The sequence below is a fragment of the Dermochelys coriacea genome, chromosome 7 (assembly GCF_009764565.3).
Source record: "Dermochelys coriacea isolate rDerCor1 chromosome 7, rDerCor1.pri.v4, whole genome shotgun sequence".
NCBI classification, from domain to species: Eukaryota; Metazoa; Chordata; order Testudines; family Dermochelyidae; genus Dermochelys; species Dermochelys coriacea.
Window position 1 is genome coordinate 86,734,806 of NC_050074.1, and position 20,668 is coordinate 86,755,473.

General features: G+C 37.2%; 1 protein-coding gene across 3 annotated transcripts in view; it reads right to left on the bottom strand.

Annotated features, from left to right (window-relative positions):
• Window positions 1-20,668, bottom strand: part of UBE2D1 (ubiquitin conjugating enzyme E2 D1) — a 26,554-nt gene continuing 5,886 nt past the window's right edge. Inside the window, exons 2-9 of one of the 3 annotated variants that reach the window (XM_043519852.1) lie at window positions 16,081-16,144; window positions 15,951-15,982; window positions 11,091-11,206; window positions 10,526-10,603; window positions 9,915-10,020; window positions 6,500-6,593; window positions 3,284-3,346; window positions 575-1,476 (exon numbers count right to left, since the gene is read on the bottom strand). In XM_043519852.1, the coding sequence (XP_043375787.1) occupies window positions 3,286-3,346; window positions 6,500-6,593; window positions 9,915-10,020; window positions 10,526-10,603; window positions 11,091-11,141 (390 nt within the window). In that variant the 5' untranslated portion in view covers window positions 11,142-11,206; window positions 15,951-15,982; window positions 16,081-16,144 and the 3' untranslated portion in view covers window positions 575-1,476; window positions 3,284-3,285. Of the gene's footprint in view, window positions 1,477-3,283; window positions 3,347-6,499; window positions 6,594-9,914; window positions 10,021-10,525; window positions 10,604-11,090; window positions 11,207-15,950; window positions 15,983-16,080; window positions 16,145-20,668 lie in introns of all 3 variants that reach the window. The other 2 variants (XM_043519851.1, XM_038411718.2) reach the window with 2 other exon arrangements.

A 20,668-nucleotide genomic window follows, 5' to 3' on the forward strand; every position in this document is an offset into this window, starting at 1 on the left:
ACACAATTATTTAATTTAGCATCCTAAGGGGGGGGGGGAAAGAGGGGAATCTGTGGTTTGAGATTAAAACACTTTCATTTTTAGTTTAAAAACAAAATCTGCTTTTCCAATACTATGGATTTTCTCCATGCATTGTGAAGTAGACTTAGATGATACAGTTAATGGAAAAGTTAGCTTCACGTGTGAAAAATATTAGACCAAAATATTGTTAGACATAAATGAGGGAAGATTCTTTACCATGACATTCTGATATTGAAAGTATACATTTATATCAATTTATGAGAAGTGTCTGATGCCCAAACATCCGTGATTTTTTTCTTGTCAAAAGAGAATTACTTGTATGTGTTTAGTGTAGAATTTCAGCAAAGTTGAATCCCACACAATACAAACCAATGGGCATAACATGTTAAATAAATTGGGCTAACAAAATTCATTGCAACACAATTAGAATTAATATCAGATGCATGGCTTTCCCTTTTGTCTATAATTCACATGCATAACTTAATATTTTGATCTTTTAATTTTAGAGCAAGCACTTACAAGGTTATGCAAGATTTAAATAATAGCCAAGACAAATAGTAGAAAATGCATTTTATTTATATGGAAAAAGCTACAGTAAGATTTGTAAAAGGTCTGTGAGAATATTATGTTGCCAATATAGAGGAAAAAAATCAGTCATGAATAGCAACAAACAAAACAGTTACATCTTTCTACATAGCAGTGCAATTAGTTCACATTGCAATAAAATTAAGTCAAGTATGCAACAGAATAAAAAAAACCAAGTGTTTCTCCATAATCAGCATGTTAAGAATTACAGTGCAAAGATCATTTTAGGTTTTAAGAAATCTGCAAATCAGTCTGTATAATAGCCCATAGGGAGCAACACCTCATTGATTTCATTACTAGCAGTTGTATCATGTCAATACTGTGCTAAAGGAAAAAAAAAGTCTAAATGAATTAATTTGCATGGTAAATAAAATATATTTAGTCTATACAGTAAAAAAATACAAATTATATAACAACTAACAGAATGAAATTTTGAACGGACTCATGAAATTGACAACATATCTTAAAGACACATACAGTATTTCTCATGTAAAACGTCTAGTTTTTCAGCAAAAAATAAGTTGGTTGCTTTACAACTGCATTAGGGATCTTGTAGGCTGAAGATGCAGAAGTCCAAGAGTCTTAAAAACCACAATAAATGTCTTTTGCAAAGCATACAAAAAGGATAAATAGTCTCATCACAGTTTTAAGATTATTTTTGGAAGTTTGTTTTTTCTTGCTCCAGAAACACACTTACATGGGTAAAAATTAAAAAGGGCCTCATGGTACATTGAAACAGTAAACTGTGCTCCATTTACTTCTAATTTTGAAAAAACCTAGAATTTACAGTACTCTGTGGTATATATGAAAAAGTCTTCACAAGTTTACATTGCATATTTCTGAGTCCATTCTCTTGCATGTCTGTTGTATCTGTATGTATAGAAAGAAGGCATTTCAATGAAGATAGATGCTGTGGATCATATATATACCTATGTAAGTACTCAAATGATGTGTTACTGGCTCTCTACCTTTTGGGATTGATTATAATCTTGTGAAATATAAAGAACTGTTTTACATAGTAACTCTCTTTCCTCAAGAAACAAAATACATAATTCATAGCATATAGATACACATGCTCAGTTTTGGAGCTACCTAAAAAGATAAAGTCTAACCGCAGCAGTCTTCTATGATTGCATTAAAATGTAAGAAATCTACAGTTTGTGCATATGTAATCAGTCTTTTGCTAGTAGTTCTACAGTGCACTAAACAGTGCCAAAATCAACAACTCTAGCATACTTATGACTATTAGAAACACATTAGCTAATTAATGCAGGCAAGTAAGTAGGTCATTAAAACAATGCACACCATATACTGAAGCACAAGATTATTTTATTCCACCATCTGTTTCTCAATGTCAATTCTATTTTGGCTGTAGAAATTCACTTTACAGTAACTTACTTTAAACAAGTTTTTAAAGACTTTTCCCAGAAGAAAGGTAAGAATTGCATTAAAGCTAATTACATATCATTAGAATGAACAAAGTCAAATTGTTAATATCATTATTACAAAGTTATTTCCAAAATATCATTTAGGTATAAAAGGTCTTTTATTGAACTAGGTCAAAACCTAGGAAGTTTTTTTTTTTTTTTTTGGTAATTCTCCTTATAGTTGACAATTACTGTCACAACTGCCATTGTCTGCCAACATCATCTGAACTTTGACACTCAAAAGGGAAATAATCATGCTTCTCCGAAAGTATCATTTGACTGCATTTCTAGCCTTGGGCCTTTTCCTTCCTTCCTTCATGAGACTGGCCAGAACTCCCAAATCTAGGAGTTTGGGGACTGCCAACTCTCTCCATGCCTTGGTAACAGCACTTGGGTATATTAAACTCCTGACTGTAGGCTCTGTAGCCTCGTGTCCCCCAACTGTTAGTTCCTTTTTCAAATAAAAGGCTGAAGCAAGAACTTTTGCAAACCTATATAACCTAATTGCCTCCCTTTAAGATGCCAATATATGTAACTAGTGCACTAACTGCAGAAGTCTCCATAATCTGCAAAACACATGCTAATGGAACATAACTCCTTGGACTCTAAGTTAATATTGGTAAAAGTCGGTGTATAGCATAACCAGAGTTTAGTCAGCCATAACTTTCACCTACCAAATCTGAGAGGAGATAAGTTTAATAGAAAGCCAACCAAAGGATAACTTCAAAGAAGCAGAGTTGCAGGCAAATTTTCTTCTCTTAAACCATTCCATACTGATTGGATTCTTAGTCCTCACTTCAAAGAGGGAGTCTCCATAAACCAAGAGATTCTCCAAGAAACTGTATGGGAATTTCCACACCACCTTAAGAAATGTGGGGACTTTTCAACTCTACCCCCTAGCCCCCCCATCAACAACAGGAGGAAGAAATATTGAGTTAATGAACAGGCAAAGGCTAAGCCCCGATTTCTTCATCTTGAGAACAATAGGGTTTGTATTACAAGGCAGATATACAAACAAGTTCAAACATTGGGGCAGGTGCTTGCAAAATGGGTTAGACGATTTGATTACACCAAACATCATAACTGGCAAGAAAAAACATCTTAACAGTCTGCAAAAATATCCACTGCATGGACAAGAAAGACTGTTTTAGCAGAGGAATATCCTTTAACCTCCATCTAACATAAAGCAAAGACCCCAACACACCTTGACAAACAGAACAGTTTTCAAATTGAAAACAATCCTCAGTTACCTTCAGAAAACTGTGCCCAGTGAGGAAGAACTACAGACAATCTGCAGGTGTACCAAAAAGTTCCTGAATGGAAGAGTATTAAAAAGCTAAATCAGATTCCATCTGTAACATGAAAAGGAGTACTTGTGGCACCTTAAAGACTAAAAAATTTATTTGAGCATAAGCTTTCGTGAGCTACAGCTCACTTCATTGGATGCATTTAGTGGAAAATACAGTGGGGAGATTTATATACACAGAGAACATGAAACAATGGGTGTTACCATACACACTGTAACGAGCGTGATCAGGTAAGGTGAGCTATTACCAGCAGCAGAGCGGATTGGGGGAACCTTTTGTAGTGATAATCAAGGTGGGCCATTTCCAGCAGTTGACAAGAACGTCTGAGGAACAGTGGGGAGTGTGGGGGAGGGGGATAAACATGGGGAAATAGTTTTACTTTGAATTATAACGTTCAAAAACCAGTTGGAGAACACTTCAATCTCTCTGGTCACTCGATCACAGACCTAAGAGTGGCTATACTTCAACAAAAAAGCTTCAAAAACAGACTCCAACGAGAGACTGCTGAATTGGAATTAATTTGCAAACTGGATACAATTAACTTTTAGGCTTGAAGAGAGACTGGGAGTGGATGGGTCATTACACAAAGTAAAACTATTTCCCCATGTTTATCCCCCCCCCACCCCACTCCTCACTGTTCCTCAGAGTTCTTGTTAACTGCTGGAAATGGCCCATCTTGATTATCACTACAAAAGGTTCCCCCCAACCCACTCTGCTGCTGGTAATAGCTCACCTTACCTAATCACTCTCATGACAGTGTGTATGGTAACACCCATTGTTTCATGTTCTCTGTATAGATACGCACATCTCCCCACTGTATTTTCCACTGAATGCATCCGATGAAGTGAGCTGTAGCTCACGAAAGCTTATGCTCAAATAAGTTTGTTAGTCTCTAAGGTGCCGCAGGTACTCCTTTTCTTTTTGCGAATACAGACTAACATGGTTGCTACTCTGAAACCTATCTGTAACGTAGATGACAGTCAATGTCAAACATCTGTCTGGCAAGTACATTCATCTTAGCGCTGCTATTAATGAGTATTTTTTTAGATTATTGCAGCAGGCACACACCAGCTTGTTCACATGTTACAAGCAGTTGTGATCTTTTCCAGATATTCTTTACAGGCTCTAGAGATCCTGGAACAATGAGTGTAACTGATTAAGGTAATAAAGAACAGACCCACTAGGCTACCAACAATTAGCATAAACACCACGAGTGAAATACTGCCCCACTGAAGTCAATGGCAATACTCCCAATTACTTGAATAGGGCTAGGATTTCAGCCAGAAGCACAGGTAGCCAACATGCATCCCAAACACATCCACCAACAACTTAATAGTGTCTACCAAATACTTGACCCAGGGAGCGAACAATCTGAATTTGTGGAATCTGGAAGGGCTTAAGACCATCACTAAGAGCAAGACGTGTTTGCTGCATCTTCACTGACATTATGTACTGTGTTTTCAGGCCCACTAAAATGCACTTATGTTGTTCAGATGTCACCGGTACTCGAATGCGGTTGCAGAAAACAGTTTAGGGCATATGCTGAAACTGAGTTTCAGTATGTCTGTTTTAGCAAACAGTCAGACCACATCCTGGAGTTGGACCATCCAGACCAAGGAACAGTATGTCCCACAAGACCTCTAGAATAAAGTTCAATCCCCCAACTACTTTGAGCACTCTGGTGTAGAAGACTGGTTCACCTCCAAGTTACTCTGTTATCACATCAATTGTTCATTTGAGTAGTCAATCATTCCACCATTTGGAACACTCAGATTGTGGTTATAGGACCAATAGATCCATATTCCCGCTAAACATAAGAAAAAGGCTTAGAAACAGGAATTAGAAGAAGGAAGCATATACAGATGTTCCTGTCTCATTGGAAATAAGCAGCTTTACTTGCAGAGGAAATTGTCTCAAGTACAAGCTCTCCGAGATACACAACTCCTCCTCTGTCCTCTCCCTGCCCCTGAGCTACCACCACCTAGCTCTTCAAGCCACTCTCACAGTGCTAGTATCTGATACACCAGGGGAAAGCTCCAGAGATTCAAATACACTGCCATTCCAAATTTACTCCAGGGAACCTTTTGGAAATTCCCAAGTCTGGTCTGCAATATTCTGAGGGCCCAGCCTCTAGCCACCCCCCTGTGAAGTGCCCCATAGTGTGCCAACGCATCAACTTCCCGAGATATCCAGAGCCATAATCCTCTAAGGTCTGAAATGCTCAGAGAATTCACTCTACACAGCACTGTTCTGGAGATAAACTTCTACTATGTGCCAAAGACAGAGACTCGGCAGACCACAAAACACTGGTACCAAACGTTCCGGGGCTACAGCCATGCAATGTACTTGGATCACAGTGCTTAAAGCCACCCCATGGCAGGGATCTGTAACAGAGTGCTGTCTGAAACATCAAAATTCAGCTTTGGGAGTTCCAGGCGTGCGTTTTGAGAACAAGACCAAGACCAAAGAGTAGGAATCCAGTCAATATGGTATCTTTAGAGATTAAATCCTTTCAATTTAAATCTCTTCTGCACCAGAAATATGCACTACTGCAGCCAGTTGCCTAGGTTGCCATCCAGATACAAGCTCTCCCACCAGTTCTAAATTGAGGTCAAGGTGAAGAAAGGTCCATTTTTGCTGTAGGATGTTGCTGTTTATTAGATGAATGTGGCTATGGAAAAAACTTCTCAATATTTTCTATATTTTAGACAGAAGTTGTATTTGGGAAATCAAATGTCAAAATTTAATATCCATGTTCAATATCTTTTAACCTTTTAGCAGAGGCGTAAGTCTAATAACAGGACCACATCCCATCTCAAATAATATATTCTGTTATTTGTCCTCATGTAATTTAAAACTAATGTAAACATACAAAAGAAGTGTCAAGGTTGTATGTACGGATCTGTGCACTAAAATATTAGGAAATATCAATGTTAATTTGTGTAACCCTACAGTCTACTAAAGTGGTTTAGTTGAAGTTATAAAATTATTACATGGGTTCTTGTTAAAATTCTATTGTTTAAAGGCTTAGATATGTATATTTTTGGTATACCTAACTTTTGAGAGCGTATATGAAGAGAATGTCTTCGAAGAATGAGAGGGAACGTTTTATGCATAGCAGAGTAAAAGCAAGCCTCTAAATATCAAAGTTATACTTACTTTTCCTTGTCTGACTTGTAGATTTGTGCAATATCTGGTACTAAAGGGTCATCAGGATTAGGATCACAAAGTAAGGAGCATATGGACAATAAAACTAAAAAAAGAAAATAGATTAAGGAAGGGTTTACTTCTTTGTCTTATTTTCTATAATACCTTACTATATACAGTGATAAATTTTGGGAAACAAATGCACATCATTAGTATTAAATCTTTATACTACAAGTCTGCCCAGAAACCTCACTCGAGATCATGGCCCCATTCTGCTCAATGCTGTACAGACATACATGAGGATATGGTTCCTGACCCAGAGAGTGTACACTCCAAGAACCTGATGCAAAATACGACAAACCTTGCAGACCCATGTGCTTGTGAGGAATTCATTGGAGGACTCAGGCCTTAGAAGTGAAACAACTGACAATTTTGACTTACATGCGTTAAAGAAAACTACATATGGTCATGTGAACGTTTTATCAGACTGCAAGCCATTTTGCTTTAAAACCAATACAATTAGTTTCTTATTGAGAGAGAGACTGACTTTCTGACAGTGGGCTTAGGGCAAGGTCACAGGATCAGCATGTACTAATTACAAATGCATCTATTTTATGTTGTGTCACTATTGTGCAACACCAGATTTTAGTGTATTTTTTCCCATATTGTAGCCAACTTAGATTTATTTTCTCCAGTAAGACTGCATATGAAAATTTTCACCCAATTTAAATACACTAGGTATTAGATTTTTAATTCTAAAAACACTACAAGTTTTGCCACAAACAGATGTCAGTACTAATTTCTTGGCATTCTCAGGCAGATTTAATGTTATCACATTAAAAAGTAGTATTAAACTGAATTCAAAATAGCATTTTGGGCATTGGCAGTTTCAATCATTTTGTGCTGAAGTTTTTGGCACTTACAAATATCAACATAAGACACTAATATTTGACAACTCAAGTTGCTTGACTGGTCACATTGAACAGTGACCACTTTAGCAGACATATGGTCACATCAAAGTTCTTTAATCCTGCTCAGCAAGAACATATGTGCAAGTGAAAAAAACTTCCATCAACCATTCAGGTGAGGCACCAGTTTGAGATATGCAATGTATACGCACATCAATGAAATTAAGACTTTAAAAGCATTCTACCTAAAGTGTGAACCAGGGGACAGACCATTCACCACTACTAATAAAAGAGCATTTAAGAAAAACATTGGAATGTAGCCTTTAAATCTGAGACAATGATAAGATGCAAATAGCTGACATCTTCCCCCCCCCCCCTTTTTTTTTTTTTAAACTCTGACATTAATAGGGAACAAGACAACAGTTACTCAGTGACAGGAGAAGTGGCCAGTTTATACAGAAAGCTGCAAATCAAGTATACACAAGATGTTCCTTATGCATCTACCCTGCAATCAAAGTAAATTTAGAGAATTTTTTTTATGTAGCTATTGAGTCTGTCTTGCACAGAATTGGGGTGCGTGGGCAGCAGCTGCATTATACAAGAAGCTATAATAGCTGCACCTGAATGGAGCAATTTAGATCAGATGAAGACTAACAATTTTGTCTTATTCCAACTGAAAAGGTAATGACAGTATTCTAAAAGGAGACATTGTTTAGGGCCTTATTAAGTACCTAAGGAAACATTACATTGTTTAACCCTGTACATTTTTAAAGACATTCCATCACCAATAGTTGGATTGTATTTTATATTACTACATACAGAGTGTCAAGGAAAGGGTGGGTAAGTGTAATGAGTAGTATGGATGAGAAATGAAAAGCAGTTCTTCTGGTGCCTACACTTGAAGAAAGATGCACCTTATATGGAACTCCTACAACCCCAATAATATCAAGAGCTGTGCCAGGCAAAACTATCTAACCTCAGCCTTATTGTTCCAAGAGCCAACATGCTTCAAAACTTGAGAAAATCTGAATGCTACACTAGACTGCTTAGATAATTGAGCAGTTTTATTTGCTCAAGATTTGAGGGCCAACAGACTGTGCAATCTCACACAAGAAAGTGATATAGTCAGAACAGTTTCCCTTACCCCCACAAAAACATAATTAAAAGACTAGATTTACCCCACAAGATGATGATTCAGAGCCAATCCTGAACATCACCCTAAATCCATCTATTTATGCTCACATGTAGCAAGGATCTCCAAAGCAGTTAGCCATCTGATATTTTAGGTCTGCCTTAATACCAAACCATGGATAAAGAACAGGATGGGCAAAGGATAGGATTTTCCATTTAAGTTGGAATCTCCTTGCTTTTGTGGGTTTACGACAGATCAGAAAACATATGGTTTACTCTCTCCTCTATATGCGCGTGTAGTGAAAGTTTTTTTATACACTACATGCAAATATACAGGAGAGAGTAAACCTAATGTTTTGTGATTTTTTTTTTTTATTACACACACACACACACACACACACACACACCAGAACCCCCCATGATATACCGGGTACCCACCCTTGGAGCACCCCCTGGAAGCCCTGTGTGCAATCATAGTTATGTCTCTCACTCAGTTTCCCCTGGTGTGCTTTCAATAAGTTCAATGAGGCTTGTATTCAGTGAACAGTGCCCTTACAGGGGTCTGGGTTTATTTAATCAACTGCCACACATGGTATGCAAACAAGCCTCTCCTGCCACAAGTCCCCAGGCTTCTCCACTGCTGGCACCTCTGAAGTCTCTACCTTGCTGACTCAGGGTATCTCAGGCCTCCATCCCTGGGAAGCTTTACTGTCTCTCTCCCCTGGCACCTTCTGGTTGTGGTTCCTCTCCCCTGCTCTGCGAGGAGGTATTACTGGGAATAGTCTCCTACCCATCCCCATTTAGGAACAATCTCAAGAGCTTTCTCTCTGTATTCTGGGCTCCTGCCTGAGCCCTAATAATATTTTATAAGGCTCAAGTGTTCCTTAATTAAATAGCACTCAGCTACTTCTCCAATTAACTATTCACAGACAGATCTGGGTTAGCTTACCCTCCTTAACTGAGCCAGTCACAGGGAGGCAGAGTGCCTGACCACTCAGAGCCAGCGCCCATGACACCTCTTTAATGTTAAAATACTAAATACAATGCCTACATCTGAATTGTTTTTCCATTCCCAGCATCCCACACTTAAGTGGCACAAATTGAATAATAGTTGCTAGTCATACATATGACTCACTGTCTAATGCGACATCTGATGTGTAAAAAAGGTTGCATGATCTGAAAGAGTCAGGAATCTTGTGGAATTTCCCATTTAAATACTGTGTAGGATAAAAGTTCTTACTCCCACCCTTTGCCACTGCTGTTTTTCAGCTACTGTCAGTGTAGCAATGCACAGTACGGCTGACCTAAAAATGCCATAGTGTTAACAAAATGTTCACCATCATTACTATTACAGATGCATAAAATCATTAGCACATCTATGGAGTTACCTTTTGATACAGTCAAAGCTGGTGACCACTGTGACCTCAGGATATCAAGGCAAATACTCCCATTACTGTTTATGTTTGGATGGTATATTTTTGTTGTGAAAGCAATCTGTGAACAACAAACCAAGAGGTTAGCTTCAAGTTCTGTTTATTACAACTGGCACCATAAGTGTTGCCCCTTTAATATCCAGTCATTTATTTTTAGAGCTGCCACTCACAGAAGTAGTACAATGTGGACTTTTATCACCACTAATCATAGAATCATAAAATGTCAGGGTTGGAAGGGATCTCAGGAGGTCATCTAGTCCAACCCCCTGCTCAAAGCAGGGCCAATCCCCATTTTTTGCCCCAGATCCCTAAATGGCCCCCTCAAGAATTGAACACACAATACTGGGTTTAGCAGGCCAATGCTCAAACCATAGCCTATTGTACAAATATCTGACCCTATAACCCAGCTTTAACATTTGGTCTGCTATATTAATCAATATGAATAGGTATTTTACACTGACTTTGCTGCTCTTAACTCAAAAAATTGAGTTTTAAACAGGTAAGACACAGAAACAAAGCTCTAACCTAGAACTTTTATAACACTTTTAGGACAATTAAGTATTTACCTTTGGTGGTTTGAAAGGATAGTCTGTTGGAAAATGTACTGTGAGAAAAAACACTCCCCCTTGATATGCACTATCAGGCTGTAAAAGATAAAAAACAGGATTTATGCTACTGGGGTTTTTTAAGGGTTCTTTCTGAATTTAAAAAGCCTTCTCAAAACTATGGCAACTTTGGACCAAAATCTATTCACCAACACACAACCCAAGTATGCGGGCTGTGTGCTGGGAAGGCATGCGGCTGACAATGAGGGATAGAATCCTCCCCCAAGGCTGTGGAGCCATCCCTGACCACTACTGCAGAAACCCACACCCTACTGAACAACACTTTTTGGGAGAGAAGAGAGAAGGAAGAATGTTTGGCTGGTGAATCTACTTACTTGCTGATCCACCAGCTCCAAGCTATCCCCCCCTTGCATGTTTGGGCAGCCAAGTGCTCCTGGAACTCAGTTCCATGGCAGCACAGAACCTCTGAGGAGGCCCTCCTTATCATGCCCTCTGTGCAATAGAACCACAATTGCTCTGCTAAAATCAGGGGCTTCCTCCAGCTTTAAGCCATAAATATACTTACCTCAGGAAGTGATTTCTCTTTGCAGGTGCAAAGAGTAAGGTTTTCCAGCATTACTCAGCTGATCATGATATCAGCGAGTTTTTAAAACACACAACATCTTTGTAACCTGTACAAATCTGTGAACATGCATTTTGTTAGAGAACATGTACACAGGTTTAAGTCCAGGTTGCACACAGTTAAAAGAGAAATATCTTTCTGTTGCAGTCATCTGTTGAGGAAACCCTTCATTTTCATAATTATGAAGGAAAAAACCCAAGATTAGGTGGTTGAGGGCCTCAAAGCTAAAGCATCCGTGTGACTTCTGACTAAAAAAATAATAGTTTCAAATTTCTTTGGTATCCTTAATGTAATGGCTAGGAATCCGATGCCTGCAACAAAATAGTGCAAGAACACTGGCTTCTCAGATTCCCTATGTAGATCTAAGGTGGCCTGTTGCTCTTTGTTTTGGTGGAGAAGGGAAAAAAAAAAATCTATTTTAAAAATCACCATAAATATCATTTTTACTTATTTAGGAAAGAGTGCCATAGGGAAAGCCATGTGAACACTTCATGTAAAGATTTCAAATGAAGAAATTTTTCAGTAAGAGAAAAGTTTGAAAAAACAGTACTGCTAAGAAGTCAGTATTACATAATACCAAACCAAAAGTGGTTGTCACAATACTTCTAGCTAGGAATAAGATGATAGTTTGCATGCATACTAAATGGAACTGTCAATGATCTTAAAAGCTTTTAAGATCAAACAAATTTAACACTGACGAAGAGGAAAAACAAATTTACACTGCGTTTGTCATGTACCATATAAAAATTCAGAATGAAGATAATCCTTTGCCTAATCCATTAACGTTGGATAATTAGGCTTGGAAGGATTACATTTTTATTGGTAAGTGTCAATTTCACCACACACACACACACACACCCACCAACAAAAAAATATTTCCATCAATACTAATCAAAACGTACAGCTAAACAAGTTGAGAAAACTGCTGCTTGAGAATTTATAAGAGTTTGATTTAAGATATTCTCTTTGTATATTTTGACATGCAATAGTGATAATTTGTGTTTTAATGGTTAGAAAGCTTTACCTTTACCAGGTAAGTGAAAGTTTAAATTGATAAAAATAAAAAGATGCTTAAAATAATTATCAGTCAAAATGATAAAAAAAAAAAGAATTCTGCCAAAGCTACAACTCACATACTGTACCCTGATTTATTACACTACAGAAAGGCTCCAACAGTTAGATTATGAACTCTAAAGTTTTTTGTAGGGCTGTCAAGCGATTAAAAAAATTAACTGTGATTAATCGCACTGTTAAACAATAGATTACCATTTATTTAAATATTTTTGGATGTTTTCTACATTTTCAAATATATTGATTTCAATTACAACACAGACTACAAAGTGGACAGTGCTCACTTTAAATTTATTTTTATTACAAATATTTGCACTGTAAAAAAACAAGAAATAGTACATTTCAATTCACCTAATACAAGTACTGTAGAGCAATCTCTTTATCATGAAAGTTGAACTTACAGATGTAGAATTATGTACAAAAGAAATCTGTAATCAAAAATAAAATAATGTAAAAAACTTTAGAGCCTATAAAGTCTACCCAGTCCTACTTCAGCCATTCGCTCAGACAAACAAGTTTGGTTACATTTGCAGGAGATAATGCTGCCTGCTTTTTGTTTACAATGTCACTTGTCATTCTATTGTAACCAGCATCACAAGATATTTACATGCAGATGTGCTAAAGATTCATATGTTCCTTCTTGCTTCAACCACCATTCCAGAGGATGTATGTCCATGCTGATGACAGGTTCTGCTCGATAATGATCCGAAGCAGAGCGGACCGACTCATGTTCATTTTCATCAGAGTCAGATGCCACAAGCAGAAGACTGATTTTCTTTTTTGGTGGTTCAGGTTCTGTAGTTTCCGCATCGGAGTGTTGCTCTTTTAAGAGTTCTGAAAGCATGCTCCACAACGTGTCCCTCTCAAATTCCAGAAGGCACTTCAGATTCTTAAACCTTGGATCGAGTGCTGTAGCTATTTTTAGAACTCTCACATTGGAACCTTCTTTGCATTTTGTCAAATCTGCAGTGAAAGTGTTCTTAAAACAAATGTGCTGAATCATCATCCAAGACTGCTACAACATGAAATATATGGCAAAATGCAGGTAAAACAGAGCAGGGGAGACACAATTCTCCGCCAAGCAGTTCAGTTACAAATTTAATTAACGAAGTATTTTTTTTAACGAGCATCATCAGCACGGAAGCATGTCCTCCAGAATGGTGGCTGAAGCATGAAGAGGCGTACAAATGTTTAGCATAGCTGGCACGTAAATACTTGCAATGCCGGCTACAAAAGTGCCCTGCGAACGCCTATTCTCACTTACAGGTGACATTGTAAACAAAAAGCGGGCAGCATTATCTCCCGTAAATGTAAACAGTTTTGTTTCTTTGCGATTGGCTGAAGAAGTAGGACTGAGTGGACTTGTAGGCTCTAAAGTTTTACATTGTTTTGTTTTGGAGTGCAGCTATGTAACCAAATAAAATAAATAAATAAAATAAAATCTACATTTGCAAGTTACAATTTCACGATAGAGATTGCAGTACAGTACTTGTATGAGGTGAACTGAAAAATACTATTTCTTTTGTTTATCATTTTTACAGTGCAAATATTTGTAATAAAAATGATATAAAGTGAGCACTGTACACTTTGTATTCTGTGCTGTAACAGAAATCAGAAATATATTTGAAAATGTAGAAAAACATCCAAAAATATTTAATAAATTTCAATAGGTATTCTGTTTAACAGTGTGATTAATCGCAATTAATTTTTTTAATCACAGTTAATTTTTTTGAGTTAAGTGCATGAGTTAACTGCGATTAATCAACAGCCCTAGTTTTTGTTGTTGTTTTAACTGTACCTGTAAAAGTTAGCTACTGGTTGAAAGTTAGTATCTAGAGAGATACTTTATCCCTCCAGACTTGTCATTTGAAACAATCAATGTGCAATATTTACCCTGGATGGACCCAAAAGTAGCATACAAGCCATCCTACTTCCAGACATGGGACATTAATTCTGAAAGTGAATTTTAGTCCTGTGCTTTCTACAGTCCAGCAGGAAATTGGAGCATTGAGAATGTGTCATTTTTCATATGTCTCTCAATATCAAGTGCACTATGCGAATATCATGGCCTTCCCTAATGCCAAATATGGATGGAAGATGGACTGAAAAGGGATCTGTTCCCATTCTCCACTATACCTTCATTCTTGTGCAAGTTCAATACATGGAGAGAAAAAGAATATTTCTGCTACCGGATATTAAAGGTGAACTGTAAAGGGTGGGGGGCCGGATGAGGGTGTGTGTGTTATTCAGGTCGTCAAGGTAATTCACTATTGGGACAAATTCTAGCTTTCTTTTAAAAGACTTCCTCCACTTCCTGTGCTGAACAAGCCTCACAGCATTGTTAATGGGGACATTCATCACATAAATTTCATTGGAATTCATGTCCCTTCACAGTTTTGCTGTTCACCTTTCAGTAGTGCAAAGGGAATAGAAGAAAGGAAGCAGTCATTAAACCAGAAAGGTAACTTCAGCTCATGTGAATATGAATCCACTATTGATAAAGCAGGCCCAAGTCAGTCAGTCACAGAGCTTGTGGGTCAGTGGCAAGTCGGATAAAACCACCAAGAGACAGTGTCAGACAACAGGTTCTAATGTTCCATTGGTAGATTAAGATCTAATCCTTTTCCTGAGGAGGCAGGAGTTGTATTTAAATATGCTGAAACAAGTTGTCCCAGAGTAGTCACAACTCCCTTTTTCTCCTTTTCACCATATAATGCTGCTGCTCACCTTCTTGTCATCAGATTTGGCTAGGGCCTCAGTTTCCCCTGTTGGCTCGATGGCTTAGCCCTCCAACGGAACCAAAAATCCTCTCTCTGTGGTAACAAAAAGTCCAAAAGGAAAGACATCTGGGCTATGATCCTCTTATCAGGGTCTGGGTTAAACATCTCTTCCCTCAGAGGTTCACTCTTTATGTATTTCTCCCAAATAGTCCTTTGCTCAAATCCTCTTCAGGCTTCCTTTTCAGGCTTCTTTCTGTTCTTAAGCACTTTTCCTTTGACAAAGTTAGCACTTTTGCCCTTCCCTAACCACCTACTGGGGAGAGAGCCTTACAGCAAATCCTACCATCTCCCAGACCTTCTTCAGACTGAGGAAAGCAGTTCTGTTATATCCAGCAGCCTATGGTTTCCATGACTGCTGTACTACAAGTCCAAAAATTGCTCTGTTTTTGGTATAATCACATCACAGGAATGGGAGGAACTTTAATCCTTTAAAGGCCCAAGCACACCCTGTGCCATGACAATTCTATTTAGAACTACTAAATGAATTACTATAATGGTTTTCCATTTGGACTGATGAAGCTAACATATAACAGTATTTAATTGATCATCCCTGGGGGAAAAAAACCGACACTACACAACAGGCTTTTCATTTAGGAAACAGAATAGTAAACCAAAGGTTCAATGTAGACTGATGTTGTTTACGGTTAAATTGTTTTTAGTTTCAAGATGAAAAGAAGGGATTTTTTAAGTTTTACAGAAAGTGAAAGTTAAGTGTAACAAAGTAGGTGGAGTATGTAGAATACTCTAAGTATTAAACTACTAGAATAGCAAAAAGTTTCCCCCAAATATTTAACCTGCATATAACCTGATAATTTAATCCAAGACTATGGCGCTTTTAGGTGTGCAAATGCTCGTGTGAAATGAATCCTTTCCACGGTCAGAGAAGTCAATACCTCAGGCCTACTTTCTAAGGGGTTTGGGATTATTTCCATTATATGAATTACATACTTACAGGTCCCATAATAGTTGCTTGCCAATGGAACACTGAAAGACAAAACACATTAAGTTTTTAGACAATTCTTCCCCGCCCTCAACAGACAAAAATATACTAAGACCTTTGCAGTAAATTATTAAAAGCTTACGGTCATCTCCAACAGGCCCTGCAGAACAGTGGGCAGGTGGGTCACGTTGTAGATCACTTAGTTCCTATGAAAAACATGAAAATATTGTAAATGATTAAAAATATTTACAAGAAAGAATGAGGTAACTAAGAATCAAGCCAAATTCAGTTCTAATCATAGTTAGATTAAAATAAGACATCTAGGACATTTAAAACCAAAAAACAATAGAAATGTAAGTGCTAGTGAAAATGGAAAGTTTTCCCAAATAGATAAACATTCCCTGCAGTGTTTGCAACTCAAGAACTGCAGTACTGTGCTACTGACATGTAAAATAGATCTGCAAATTATAAATAATTCTACAGTGAAATGTCAAGCGTAAAATGAAAAAAATTAAGATTAAGTGTTATTTTAAATTCAATTATTTAAAGTATTAAGGAAAAATTTTAAATGCTTAACTGAGTGTTCCTTTAATTTTGCAATGTTTTGCATGACCTAATCTTGGCCCCATCCATCCATGTACATTAATTGATTTAAACTAGTTTGTAAAATGTCTGATTTTCCCAAAAGGTGATCCACAAATGTACTGTTATTAAGAATACTCATGAATTAACCTGAAAGCTAACAGAATTTAGCCTCCCGTTGATATTTCTGAATAAACAGCTTCTTTACTTTCGTAAATCTTATTTTTCAGTATTACTTACAAAACAAGGTTAAAATTGAACAGAAATCTTCATAGAGTATTTTACAAGTATGATATTTTTCATTACTAAAGGGTATAAAGTCAATCTTGGCTAATTTACCCTTCCTTGCTGTTCATGTTTTTATTTTAGTCCTTAGATATAGCCTTTCCAAAGGGGAATATTGCATAGGTCTTCCTTGTCCCTAGCTACTATCAATAGTCCTCCTTATTGGAGGTTGTGACAACCACCCTTTTTTTTTTAAACGCACCTGTTGGGTAACCACCTGCTGTTGCTGAAAGCCACTATCAGTGCCTACTGTATTCATGTTCAGTTAATAAAAATGGAATATAAATTAAAAAGTGTAGAAACAAACTCAATAGCTGCCAAGGGTGTAAGAGCTCATGAATAAATTTTTGGGATGGAAAATAAAAAGTTAGTTGTTCCTTAAAGTGAGACTTTAGTAATTTATTAACAACATAGGATACCCAAGGGCATGAGCACTGGATTCATGCATTTCAGCTGATGGAGGCACTGCCTATTGTATACTGAGCAAGCGACAAGGGGTGTATGAAGCATTGCATTTCTTGTTTGCATTGTAATTAAAATAAATTTATAGTTACTTTCACTTCATGGGAAGAAATTAAATGCAATATTCCCTTCAAATAAGGTATCACCATTTCCTATTCTAAGAAGTCAGTGTTTAATCAGCATACTTAATTAGCCACTGGTTCATTACAGAAAGACTGCTGAAATATTTAAGATGAATAGTTCATTTTAAATTGTACTTTCAATATGGGTTATTACAACCAATTGTTCTGATAATGTGGGCACATGCCATAAAATCCTTTAGTCCAGATACTCCAACATGAGATCAGCCCTAGAATTTCTGGATTCAAAGAAGTGTTCCATTTACACAACCCTATCTTTGCTGAAGAGAAAGACTAATGAAAGACTGACGTGTCATTAACATGATTAGTTTTCAGAATTTTTATACCAAAAGAAATTAGAAATCCCATTTTTTCTCCTCCTTGCCCCAATATTTAAAATCAAAGCGTATGTCCCATGCTTACTATAGTTACACTTATTTTTTTTGCTTGAGTGTAATTATATATCACAACCTCACTTTCTATTGATTCCCTCTAGACAGCTACTGGTTTATCTGCTTTTGAAATTAGCTTCCTACAAGTGTCTAAATGTATTGCTTATACTCTTAACATGAAAATGTAATGATTCTTAATTCTCTATGAATTTAAGAAGCCTAACACAGACTAAGTAACACTTCATATCATGTTGCTTAAATAAAATTTTTTACCTCTTTCCCCCAAGATTATTTTTATCATCCGACAAGTGCATCATAATTCAATACAAAGAAAACTATTAGCAAACTTTAGATTATGGTTCTCAACAGACAATATTTTCCCCTACACATGTATGTTACTGTTAGGCTAAATGTCTGATTGACCTGGAGCAGAGTTGTGGCTTAGAATTTCACAATTATATATTTACATTGGCATCTATAATTTTGCTTTCTTTTTATATTTACTTTTGCTAGTTTATAGGAACAAATGAAAACATTTTTTGAATAGTAAGATTCAAATTAGTGCATGATGTTTGACCATTTGTATGCATATGTGATTATATATCAAAACACAGATGTGTTATTTCACTGACAGTTAAGTGTATGAACGTCTCTTTACATTTCAATTTAGTGGAAAAAAAAAGTTGTGTACACTACAAGACTACAACACCCTTTATTTTTAAACTTAGTTCCTTCAAAAATGTGTCAAAAGCCACTATTTAAATTTTCAAAAATAATTTTTCTGAAGTAAAATACATCCAAGTTCCTCCACACTCAAAACAAGAACAGCGAAAAAGAATTTTTCAAGTATTTCCAAATAATTAAGTTTGAGCTATGAACAAGCATCAGAAACCGCATTTCCTCTTGATCACTAGAGGTAAACCAAGGAAAAATAGTAGCTTATATAGGAAGTGTCTTCTCAACAAACCCTATAATACATGATAACTAAAGTCCATGAACAGAGATGAAAATGAAGGGTTCTGAGCACCAACTGTAGGACAACAGCGCTCCACAGAAGAGCCATGTGAACAAATTCACTGAGCTACCTAACATCAGATACAGCAAGACCTTAGAGCATGCATATTCATACTTAGCACCAAACAGTGGTAGCCTCTCCCCAATTTTCAAAGATTTGCTAATTTCAGAAGACTCACCTGCAAAACTGTCAAGTCTAGTTTACGCTGCAGAACATTACTATACATTATGAAATCAATTAGAACTTACAAGCATCAAGTCTCAGAAGTGAATCTTGTATATATTTTATTTGCTTAGTGCTGACTATGTACTTGGTGCTGCACAGAACACAGATAATAGGAGATGCTGATCCTGTCCCAAGTATCTTCCAGTGTACATCAGACATTGTGTAGTCTAAACCTATGATTTTGATGACACAAATCTATCAACTCCCTCATGTCCTATGGCAAAGTAGATCACTGACCAGAGGCAGTCAAGGGGTCCCTTTTAGTGTGAGGCAGATTAAAATGCACACTGGAGTACAGAGAGGGAAATCTGAGGGACTCAAGACAGGTTTGTCACAGAGTTGGTAGCAACTGGTGAAGTTTAGTCTAGTAGCGAGGACACAATGGACAAGCCTTACTGTTCTGCCTTCATTTATTCACTAATATGCGAAAATCCTTCATTTACAATGATCTCCTGATCATTAGCTTTTGGCTGGTTTGGCTATATCTCTCCAATGATGTAGAATACCTCTTTTCAGGTATTAGTTTGCTCTAGGAGCCTGTGTGCTGTACACCTCTGAAAAGTGCCTTGTCTGGAAACAGTGTTACAGGATAGATCATCAAGAAAAAGATATGGTACAGCAGAAACTATGATGCTGATACTAGCGAGATGTTAGAGTACCAACACACTAAAAAAATAAAGAAAATATGTTCACTTATTAATGTTCACTGTATATGACAGCTCATTTCCCTAGTAGGTACTACATCTTTAACATAAATGTTATTAGAACTATTAATCTGAGCAGACACTTGATCTCACAGAACTCCCAAGTTCCATAGCTATTTTTAAGACATAAAATTTCTAGCTGTCATAAGAATACTCAAGCTTAGCCAGAGACAGTATGTTTAGATAGACATGAATTTCTAAGTGACTTCATTGCATTATCTGCCAGCCCTTTGTTCCTCCCAGAGTTCTTTGAGGTACTTGCTAAAGCTATGAAGACCTCACTGTATTCTATCTGCTCAGAGCCCTCTACATACATCCATAGACTTGAGGCCCCACAACATAACCACCAACATTTACAGTAAACCTGAACAGTCACTGAGTTCTAGTTGTCATCTTCTCAGATGGGCTAAAAATGCCAACTTAAAACTAAATTCTATAAGATACCTTCATCTAGAGTTAGTCTTTTTAGGTTTTGTAATCATGTAGGAAAACTGTACATCATTTAAGGAGACAATGTCAGGGTATTTCATCTTTTTTTAACTGGTTTTACCTTAGTTTAATGACCCATTTGAAAGTGAAATCTGTTTCCTTACCATTTTTCCCATCCATGCATGCTAGTTTGTTATTGTAGTACCATTCATGAAGCTTGGCTGATGACAAAATCGCCCTCCCCTTTTTTTAAATTTCCAGAGGGTGAGGTGTTCAGAGGAAAAGAGGGGGTTAGGGGGAGGAGGGAAAGAGACCCGAGAAAACCACCATCTTCACTTCCCAAACTAGAAGAAAAAGGTGTCTAATTTTGGACCTACCAACTTCAGCTGCCCTTCCATATCTACTTGTAACGGGGTTAGCACCCATGAGCTGTTGGTTGGCTGTGTCTGCAGTCTTTAAACCAGTCCCAGCCCTGCCATCAAGCTGTATCCGCAGGGCTTCCTCCCTGGAGGCAATG